Below are 11,692 nucleotides of genomic sequence, written 5' to 3'. Positions count from 1 at the left end.
TGATCACAGAGCTAGTGAAGCTGGATGATCACAGAGCCAGTGAAGCTGGATGATCACAGAGCTAGTGAAGCTGGATGATCACAGAGCTAGTGGAGCTGGATGATCACAGAGCTAGTGAAGATGGATGAGCACAGAGCTAGTGAAGCTGGATGATCACAGAGCTAGTGAAGCTGGATGATCACAGAGCTAGTGAAGCTGGATGATCACAGAGCTAGTGAAGCTGGATGATCACAGAGCTAGTGAAGCTGGATGATCACAGAGCTAGTGAAGCTGGATGATCACAGAGCTAGTGACGCTGGATGATCACAGAGCTAGTGAAACTGGATGATCACAGAGCTAGTGAAGCTGGATGCTCACAGAGCTAGTGAAGCTGGATGATCACAGAGCTAATGAAGCTGGATGATCACAGAGCTAGTGAAGCTGGATGATCACAGAGCTAGTGAAGCTGGATGATCACAGAGCTAATGAAGCTGGATGATCACAGAGCTAGTGAAGCTGGATGATCACAGAGCTAGTGAAGCTGGATGATCACAGAGCTAGTGAAGCTGGATGATCACAGAGCCAGTGAAGCTGGATGATCACAGAGCTAGTGAAGCTGGATGATCACAGAGCTAGTGGAGCTGGATGATCACAGAGCTAGTGAAGATGGATGATCACAGAGCTAGTGAAGCTGGATGATTGCAGAGCTAGTGAAGCTGGATGATCACAGAGCTAGTGGAGCTGGATGATCACAGAGCTAGTGGAGCTGGATGATCACAGAGCTAGTGAAGATGGATGATCACAGAGCTAGTGAAGCTGGATGATCACAGAGCTAGTGAAGCTGGATGATCACAGAGCTAGTGACGCTGGATGATCACAGAGCTAGTGAAGCTGGATGATCACAGAGCTAGTGAAGCTGGATGATCACAGAGCTAGTGAAGCTGGATGATCACAGAGCTAGTGAAGCTGGATGATCACAGAGCTAGTGAAGCTGGATGATCACAGAGCTAGTGACGCTGGATGATCACAGAGCTAGTGAAGCTGGATGATCACAGAGCTAGTGAAGCTGGATGATCACAGAGCTAGTGAAGCTGGATGATCACAGAGCTAGTGACGCTGGATGATCACAGAGCTAGTGAAGCTGGATGATCACAGAGCTAGTGGAGCTGGATGCTCACAGAGCTAGTGAAGCTGGATGATTACAGAACAAGTGAAGCTGGATGATCACAGAGCTAGTGAAGCTGGATGATCACAGAGCTAGTGAAGCTGGATGATCACAGAGCTAGTGACGCTGGATGATCACAGAGCTAGTGAAGCTGGATGATCACAGAGCTAGTGAAGCTGGATGCTCACAGAGCTAGTGAAGCTGGATGATTACAGAACAAGTGAAGCTGGATGATCACAGAGCTAGTGAAGCTGGATGATTACAGAGCTAGTGAAGCTGGATGATCACAGAGCTAGTGAAGCTGGATGATCACAGAGCTAGTGAAGCTGGATGATCACAGAGCTAGTGAAGCTGGATGATCACAGAGCTAGTGAAGCTGGATGATTACAGAGCTAGTGAAGCTGGATGATCACAGAGCTAGTGGAGCTGGATGATCACAGAGCTAGTGAAGCTGGATGATCACAGAGCTAGTGAAGCTGGATGATCACAGAGCTAGTGAAGCTGGATGATCACAGAGCTAGTGGAGCTGGATGATCACAGAGCTAGTGAAGCTGGATGATCACAGAGCTAGTGGAGCTGGATGATCACAGAGCTAGTGAAGCTGGATGATCACAGAGCTAGTGAAGCTGGATGATTACAGAGCTAGTGAAGCTGGATGATCACAGAGCTAGTGGAGCTGGATGATCACAGAGCTAGTGAAGCTGGATGATCACAGAGCTAGTGAAGCTGGATGATCACAGAGCTAGTGAAGCTGGATGATCACAGAGCTAGTGGAGCTGGATGATTACAGAGCTAGTGAAGCTGGATGATCACAGAGCTAGTGGAGCTGGATGATCACAGAGCTAGTGAAGCTGGATGATCACAGAGCTAGTGGAGCTGGATGATCACAGAGCTAGTGGAGCTGGATGATCACAGAGCTAGTGGAGCTGGATGATCACAGAGCTAGTGGAGCTGGATGATCACAGAGCTAGTGAAGCTGGATGATCACAGAGCAAGTGAAGCTGGATGATCACAGAGCTAGTGAAGCTGGATGATCACAGAGCTAGTGAAGCTGGATGATCACAGAGCAAGTGAAGCTGGATGATCAGAGAGCTAGTGAAGCTGGATGATCACAGAGCAAGTGAAGCTGGATGATCACAGAGCTAGTGGAGCTGGATGATCACAGAGCTAGTGGAGCTGGATGATCACAGAGCTAGTGAAGCTGGATGATCACAGAGCTAATGAAGCTGGATGATCACAGAGCTAATGAAGCTGGATGATCACAGAGCTAGTGAAGCTGGATGATCACAGAGCTAGTGAAGCTGGATGATCACAGAGCTAGTGAAGCTGGATGATCACAGAGCCAGTGAAGCTGGATGATCACAGAGCTAGTGAAGCTGGATGATCACAGAGCTAGTGGAGCTGGATGATCACAGAGCTAGTGAAGATGGATGATCACAGAGCTAGTGAAGCTGGATGATTGCAGAGCTAGTGAAGCTGGATGATCACAGAGCTAGTGGAGCTGGATGATCACAGAGCTAGTGGAGCTGGATGATCACAGAGCTAGTGAAGATGGATGATCACAGAGCTAGTGAAGATGGATGATCACAGAGCTAGTGACGCTGGATGATCACAGAGCTAGTGAAGCTGGATGATCACAGAGCTAGTGAAGCTGGATGCTCACAGAGCTAGTGAAGCTGGATGATCACAGAGCTAGTGAAGCTGGATGATCACAGAGCTAGTGAAGCTGGATGATCACAGAGCTAGTGAAGCTGGATGATCACAGAGCTAGTGAAGCTGGATGATCACAGAGCTAGTGAAGCTGGATGATCACAGAGCAAGTGAAGCTGGATGATCACAGAGCTAGTGAAGCTGGATGATCACAGAGCTAGTGAAGCTGGATGATCACAGAGCTAGTGAAGCTGGATGATCACAGAGCAAGTGAAGCTGGATGATCACAGAGCTAGTGAAGCTGGATGATCACAGAGCTAGTGAAGCTGGATGATCACAGAGCTAGTGAAGCTGGATGATCACAGAGCTAGTGAAGCTGGATGATCACAGAGCTAGTGAAGCTGGATGATCACAGAGCTAGTGAAGCTGGATGATCACAGAGCTAGTGAAGCTGGATGATCACAGAGCTAGTGAAGCTGGATGATCACAGAGCTAGTGAAGCTGGATGATCACAGAGCTAGTGAAGCTGGATGATCACAGAGCTAGTGAAGCTGGATGATCACAGAGCTAGTGAAGTTGGATGATCACAGAGCTAGTGAAGGTGGATGATCACAGAGCTAGTGAAGCTGGATGATCACAGAGCTAGTGAAGCTGGATGATCACAGAGCTAGTGAAGCTGGATGATCACAGAGCTAGTGAAGCTGGATGATCACAGAGCTAGTGAAGCTGGATGATCACAGAGCTAGTGAAGCTGGATGATCACAGAGCTAGTGAAGCTGGATGATCACAGAGCTAGTGAAGCTGGATGATCACAGAGCTAGTGAAGCTGGATGATCACAGAGCTAGTGAAGCTGGATGATCACAGAGCTAGTGAAGCTGGATGATCACAGAGCTAGTGAAGCTGGATGATCACAGAGCTAGTGAAGCTGGATGATCACAGAGCTAGTGAAGCTGGATGATCACAGAGCTAGTGAAGCTGGATGATCACAGAGCTAGTGAAGCTGGATGATCACAGAGCTAGTGAAGCTGGACGGGCGACTCTGCTTCAGTGTTTCCTAAGTTGACTTTAGCATTAACTAGGTAACAGGGTGTATGGCCCTTAAGAGTTTAGTGCTTCCTCTATGCATTTTCCGTGAATATTTCCATCTGTGTCATGCAGAAGTGTTACATTTACCGATGATGCAACATGGCGCAGTCATCCCAACAAGACGTTCATAATAATTGTTCAGCTGTAACCTAAAATGTTCTCACCAGGTCTTGTCAACAAACAGTTAAATTGTGATATTTGGACTGATATGTCCAACTTGCATCACTTGTTCTTAGCGGCACATTCACCGCTCTTAAGACCTACACTGGTTGGCATCCCGATGCTTGTTTGTTTGTCTGGGTGAAATACTCGTGTCATCAGGGTTGCAACTCGCATTAACAACCAGTGATATTTTTATTTGTTTAATATGGGATTAAAGTAAATTCGGTGGAAATACATTTGAGAAATACACACTTCTTGATATGCAAAACATCCACTGTGGAAGAATAGCGAAATTCCAAGCGCTTTCGTGACTTCTCACATTATCAAGGAACTAATGTGATAATGTGAGAAGTCACGAAATCGCTTGGAATTTGGCTATTCTTTCACAATGGATGTTTTGTATATTATAATATACCTGTTTACTGTGATCTTATTGCACCTCTTGATATACATGATGGTGTCTCCCGTTCAGTGTTTGTAGTTATTAACACAGATTGTCGTGTTTTACTTATGTGTTTATAGTTACTAGAATAAAGATATACTTGTGGTACAACGCCCTGTCTTTGCATTACTTTCTATGAATCCATTCCATTATTCCACCCCAAATCTGCACACAGAAAATATTCCCTACGATAGCAGAAGACTCAACAGGCGATGCTACATCCCCCCCCCTCCCCCAATGATAAGCAAGGGTGTCATGAGTACGCTAAGAGTCAATACAATAAGTGTCAGGGGCCCAAGACCGTTCAGTTGCCTCCCAGCATACATAAGGGGGATTGCCAATAGACCTCTGGCTGTCTTCAAGAGGGAGCTTGACTGACACGTAAAGTCAGTACTTGACCAGCCGGGTTGTGGTTTGTACGTCGGTTTTCATACGGCCAGCACTAACAACCTGGTTGATCAGGCCTTGATCCACCGCGAGGGCTAGTCATGAAACTGGCCGCAGAGACGTTGACTCTCGGAACATCCTGACGTATACCTTTCTGTGGAAAAAACGTGCAAGTATTCTTTTGAGTTTATATTTTTCATAATATTCATTTGTCGTGCCCTATCCCAACATCGTAAATTTTAAGATTTGCTTCCTTGTCCGTAGTACCGTGAGCGAAACGTGGAGGCGAGCGTAGACTGGAACATCTCTGTGATGGAGCTGCTGGAGAAACTTGGTTGCCCTGCTGACGGAGACACCAACGAATTCATGGCCCAGGCCAACGAGGTGTACACCTACCGTAGAGGTATGTTCCAATCACCTCTCTGGCTTCCTTCGTCTCTTTCACTAAACACCTCTTTCTGTTGCTGTTATTCTTACACTGTATCTCCTCTGTAGTCCATTGTCTTGACGTCTTCTCCTACCAGTTATGTAATCTACTGTCCATACCTCATATCCTACCTATAATTGACTGTATGCACGTCTGGTCTTATTTACTGTATAATCTACTGTCGATACATCATGTCTTACCTATAATCTACTGTCTGTACGTCCTGTCCTACCTATAATATACTGTTCGTACTTCATGTCCTACCTATAACCTACTGCTGGTACCGCCAGAGATCTACTGTTCATTCTCTCCTAAGCTCCTGAACACACACCCTTGTTTTCATTATCCCTGCTACCTGTTTACTGTTTATACCATCTTTCTACATCTGTTGTTCATATGAACATTACTCTCTCCTCTAATTCCCACAATAATTATTCAATATTTTTTTCCTTGAACGTTAGGAAACCTTATAACATTTGCGACTATACTGACGTTTCCTGTCTCACCTTCTGTCTCTGTCCTTGGTAGTGGTATCATGTCCTTGGTAGTGGTATTATGTCCTTGGTAGTGGTATCATGTCCTTGGTAGTGGTATTATGTCCTTGGTAGTGGTATTATGTCCTTGATAGTGGTATCATGTCCTTGGTAGTGGTATTATGTCCTTGGTAGTGGTATCATGTCCTTGGTAGTGGTATTATGTCCTTGGTAGTGGTATCATGTCCTTGGTAGTGGTATCATGTCCTTGTTAGTGGTATCATGTCCTTGGTAGTGGTATTATATCCTTGGTAGTGGTATCATGTCCTTGTTAGTGGTATCATGTCCTTGGTAGTGGTATTATATCCTTGGTAGTGGTATCATGTCCTTGGTAGTGGTATCATGTCCTTGGTAGTGGTATCATGTCCTTGGTAGTGGTATCATGTCCTTGGTAGTGGTATTATGTCCTTGGTAGTGGTATCATGTCCTTGGTAGTGGTATCATGTCCTTGGTAGTGGTATCATGTCCTTGGTAGTGGTATCATGTCCTTAGTAGTGGTATCATGTCCTTGGTAGTGGTATCATGTCCTTGGTAGTGGTATCATGTCCTTGGTACTGGTATCATGTTCTTGGTAGTGGTATCATGTCCTTGGTAGTGGTATCATGTCCTTGGTACTGGTATCATGTTCTTGGTAGTGGTATCATGTTCGTAGGGAGAAATATTTAAAAATTTTCCCTAACGTGACAGCTAGTCGCATGATGACCCATTCACTGTACCTTCTGGTCACTGGGTCGAGGCCTTTAGCTGGCTTACCAATTCACCCCATAAAAACTGTTAGAAGTATTTCGGCCGCAGTGCTATCCCAGAGAGATATCCCCAGTATCATAAGCCCAGCCCCGTCTACCTCAGTGCACCCAAAAGTAGTAGTAGTAGTACGGAGTACAGCATAAATATCTAATGCAGTTAAATATCTGAATATTTAAGTATGATACACCAACATTAAGGTTTGAAGCTGATCGGAAGATGAATTCTCCAGTTTGTGTACAGGTATACTTATTTTACAAAGGGAAATACAAATCAATTTTAAAAATATAATTAGTATATTGGTGCCATCACACATTACATTCCAGCCAGATGTTCTAAGTAGAACATATTTACTAGTCTTGTAAGTTTGACGCCAGTTAGAAGAGGTGTTCTCTAGTTATTACTCTGAATTAAACGATTCCAAGTTTTAAACTTGGGAGTTTGCAAATTTGCATCTATAAAACCTAACATTATTGGCCACCATTCAGCCTCTGAAGATTAAAGACTTGAGACACTTATGCAACATATGGGAATCTTTATTGAAGAAACGTTTCGCCACACAGTGGCTTCATCAGTCCAATACAAAGTAGAAGTGGGTAAGGAGAGTAGAAGTTTGAGGTAATCAGTCCCTCAACCTGGAATCGATGTGTTCAGTCCATCACTCTTGTAGGAAGTGCGGCATACTCACGCTGTTTCACACACACACAAAATAAATATATAAATAAAAATTGAAATTGGCACCATTATACTGCAGTAACAATCCAGACTTTTTAATAAGTAGAATACACCAATGATGAAAGTTTGAAGTCGATCAGATGAGACTTTCTCGAGTTATTGCAAGAAAATTAAATCCGGAAATGGCACTTGCAGATACCAATAGTTATATGGACCTTTCCTGACAGTACACTAAGCTCAGGGACCCTCAGTGAGAATAATAATTAAATACCACATTGATAATGAATCGTTATTAACACAGAGAAGACGCGTCTTTGTTCCTCCCTCTCTGTCCTTCCGTCTCCCTGTCTCCTTCCCTGTCTCTCCCTTACTCTGTCTCCCTGCCTCCTTCCCTATCTCCCTGCCTCCTTCCCTGTCTCTCCCTTCCTCTGGCTCCCTGCCTCCTTCCCTATCTCCCTGCCTCCTTCCCTGTCTCTCCCTTCCTCTGGCTCCCTGCCTCCTTCCCTGTCTCCCTGCCTCCTTCCCTGTCTCTCCCTTCCTCTGTCTCCCTGCCTCCTTCCCTATCTCCCTGCCTCCTTCCCTGTCTCTCCCTTCCTCTGGCTGCCTGCCTCCTTCCCTGTCTCCCTGCCTCCTTCCCTGTCTCTCCCTTCCTCTGTCTCCCTGCCTCCTTCCCTGTCTCTCCCTTCCTCTGTCTCCCTGCCTCCTTCCCTGTCTCCCTGCCTCCTTCCCTGTCTCTCCCTTCCTCTGTCTCCTTGCCTCCTTCCATGTCTCCCTGCCTCCTTCCCTGTCTCTCCCTTCCTCTGTCTCCTTGCCTCCTTCCATGTCTCCCTGCCTCCTTCCCTGTCTCTCTCTTCCTCAGTCTCCCTGCCTCCTTCCCTGTCTTTCCCTTCCACTGTCTCACTGCCTCCTTCCCTGTCTCTCCCTTCCTCTGTCTCCCTACCTCCTTCCCTGTCTCCCTGCCTCCTTCCCTGTCTCTCCCTTCCTCTGTCTCCCTGCCTCCTTCCCTGTCTCTCCCTTCCTCTGTCTCCCTGCCTCCTTCCCTGTCTCTCTCTTCCTCAGTCTCCCTGCCTCCTTCCCTGTCTCCCTACCTCCTTCCCTGTCTCCCTGCCTCCTTCCCTGTCTTTCCCTTCCACTGTCTCACTGCCTCCTTCCCTGTCTCTCCCTTCCTCTGTCTCCCTACCTCCTTCCCTGTCTCCCTACCTCCTTCCCTGTCTCCCTGCCTCCTTCCCTGTCTCTCCCTTCCTCTGTCTCCCTGCCTCCTTCCCTGTCTCTCCCTCTGTCTCCCTGCCTCCTTCCCTGTCTCCCTGCCTCCTTCCCTGTCTCCTTCCCTGTCTCTCCTTTCCTCTGTCTCCCTGCCTCCTTCCCTGTCTCCCTGTCTCCTTCCCTGTCTCTTCCTTCCTCTGTCTCCTTGCCTCCTTCCCTGTCTCCTTCCCTGTCTCTCCCTTCCTCTGTCTCCCTGCCTCCTTCCCTGTCTCCTTCCCTGTCTCTCCCTTCCTCTGTCTCCCTGCCTCCTTCCCTGTCTCCCTGCCTCCTTTCCTGTCTCCCTGCCTCCTTCCCTGTCTCTCCCTTCCTCTGTCTCCCTGCCTCCTTCCCTGTCTCCCTGCCTTCTTCCCTGTCTCTCCCTTCCTCTGTCTCCCTGCCTCCTTCCCTGTCTCTCCCTTCCTCTGTCTCCCTGCCTCCTTCCCTGTCTCCCTGCCTCCTTCCCTGTCTCTCCCTTCCTCTGTCTCCCTGCCTTCTTCCCTGTCTCTCCCTTCCTCTGTCTCCCTGTCTCCTTCCCTGTCTCTCCCTTCCTCTGTCTCCCTGCCTCCTTCCCTGTCTCCTTCCCTGTCTCTCCCTTCCTCTGTCTCCCTGCCTCCTTCCCTGTCTCCCTGCCTCCTTTCCTGTCTCCCTGCCTCCTTCCCTGTCTCTCCCTTCCTCTGTCTCCCTGCCTCCTTCCCTGTCTCCCTGCCTTCTTCCCTGTCTCTCCCTTCCTCTGTCTCCCTGCCTCCTTCCCTGTCTCTCCCTTCCTCTGTCTCCCTGCCTCCTTCCCTGTCTCCCTGCCTCCTTCCCTGTCTCTCCCTTCCTCTGTCTCCCTGCCTCCTTCCCTGTCTCCCTGCCTCCTTCCCTGTCTCTCCCTTCCTCTGTCTCCCTGCCTCCTTCCATGTCTCTCCCTTCCTCTGTCTCCCTGCCTCTTTCTGTCTCCCTGCCTCCTTCCTTTCTCTCCCTTCCTCCGTCTCCCTGTCTCCTTCCTATCTCTCCCTCCTTCCCTGTCTTTCCCTTCCTCTGTCTCCTTGCCTCTCTCCCTGCCTCCCTCCCTGCCACCCTCCCTGCCTCTCTCCCTGCCTCCTTCCCCGCCTCTTTCCCTGCCACCCTACCTACTTCCCTCCCTGCCTCACACCCTGCCACCCTCCCTGCCTCCCTACCTGCCTCTCTCCCTGCCACACTCCATGCCACCCTCCATGCCACCCTTCCTGCCACCCTGCCTCCCTCCCTGCCACCCTCCCCGCCTCCCTCCCCGAAACCCTCATTGCATCCCTCCCTGTCACCCTCCCTGCCACCCTCCCTGCCACCCTCAAAGTGTGTTAAGCCTGTATTTAACTCCTCACTGGTATACGCAATTAAATACGCAATTACTCCCCTCTGCTTAATTTAATCATTAGCACCTTTAAATCAATCAATTAATATTTTATAATCCTTAAGACGTGAGTGATTTATACACCAGTTGAGATAAATGATCAATAAATTATGCTTATGAATAAACAAATTAAGAATTATTTAACACTGACCTGAAAATGTTTTGTGTGTGTATGTATATATATATATATATATATATATATATATATATATATATATATATATATATATATATATATATATATATATATATATATATATATATATTCAAAGGTATCCTTTTTTAAACAGAATAATTATAATTTCAAGTCAGTGATAATAATTATGATTTTATTTTTGTTAAAACATTTATTGTTAAACAAACTAATTTAATTATTGATATATAAATAATTAACTAAATAATTATCATCTAATATAAACATATTAACGTTAACTGGATGAATAAATAGCAAGTACTGGAAGCTGAGTTCTGTAAGTGATGGATCAGCCACTCACATGTATGTGGCATCTTAATTATCTGGGTGACGAACACTGATCCTCACACTACCAGTGATCCTCACACTACCAGTGATCCTCACACTACCAGTGATCCTCACACTACCAGTGATCCTCACACTACCAGTGTTCCTCACACTACCAGTGATCCTAACACCACCAGTGATCCTCACACTACCAGTGTTCCTCACACTACCAGTGATCCTCACACCACCAGTGATCCTCACACTACCAGTGATCGTCACACTACCAGTGATCCTCACACTAGAAGTGTTCCTCACACTACCAGTGATCCTCACACCACCAGTGATCCTCACACTACCAGTGTTCCTCACACTACCAGTGATCCTCACACCACCAGTGATCCTCACACTACCAGTGATCCTCCCACTAACAGTGATCCTCACACTATCAGTGATCCTCACACTACCAGTGTTCCTCACACTACCAGTGATCCTCACACCACCAGTGATCCTCACATTACCAGTGTTCCTCACACTACCAGTGATCCTCACACTACCAGTGATCCTCACACTACTAGTGATCCTCACACTACCAGTGATCCTCACACTACCAGTGATCCTCACACTACCAGTGTTCCTCACACTACCAGTGATCCTCACACCACCAGTGATCCTCACACTACCAGTGATCCTCACACTACCAGTGTTCCTCACACTACCAGTGATCCTCACACTACCAGTGTTCCTCACACTACCAGTGTTCCTCACACTACCAATGATCCTCACACCACCAGTGATCCTCACACTACCAGTGATCCTCACACTACCAGTGTTCCTCACACTACCAATGATCCTCACACTACCAGTGATCACACTTCCAGTGTTCCTCACACTACCAGTGATCCTCACACCACCAGTGATCCTCACACTACCAGTGATCCTCACACTACCAGTGTTCCTCACACTACCAGTGATCCTTACACTACCAATGTTCCTCACACTACCAGTGATCCTCACACCACCAGTGATCCTCACACTATCAGTGATCCTCACACTACCAGTGTTCCTCACACTATCAGTGATCCTCACACCACCAGTGATCCTCACACTACCAGTGATCCTCACACTACCAGTGTTCCTCACACTACCAGTGACCCTCACACCACCAGTGATCCTCACAATACCAGTGATCCTCACACTACCAGTGTTCCTCACACTACCAGTGATCCTCACACTACCAGTGTTCCTCACACTACCAGTGTTCCTCACACTACCAGTGATCCTCACACTACCAGCGATCCTCACACTACCAGTGATCCTCACACTACCAGTGTTCCTCACACTACCAGTGATCCTCACACTACCAGTGC

At 47.3% G+C, this 11,692-nt stretch overlaps 1 protein-coding gene across 3 annotated transcripts in view; it reads left to right on the top strand.

The window, feature by feature from the left end:
• Tsp (Thrombospondin) overlaps positions 1-11,692 on the top strand; it is a 346,683-nt gene that overhangs the window by 246,271 nt on the left and 88,720 nt on the right. For all 3 annotated transcript variants that reach the window (XM_070093496.1, XM_070093495.1, XM_070093493.1), the window contains exon 4: positions 5,137-5,275. In XM_070093496.1, coding sequence (XP_069949597.1) covers positions 5,137-5,275 — 139 coding nt within the window. The remainder of the gene's footprint in view (positions 1-5,136; positions 5,276-11,692) is intronic.

Source organism: Cherax quadricarinatus, chromosome 43 (assembly GCF_038502225.1).
Source record: "Cherax quadricarinatus isolate ZL_2023a chromosome 43, ASM3850222v1, whole genome shotgun sequence".
Taxonomy (NCBI): Eukaryota; Metazoa; Arthropoda; class Malacostraca; order Decapoda; family Parastacidae; genus Cherax; species Cherax quadricarinatus.
This window is presented reverse-complemented; position numbering and strand designations above follow the sequence as displayed.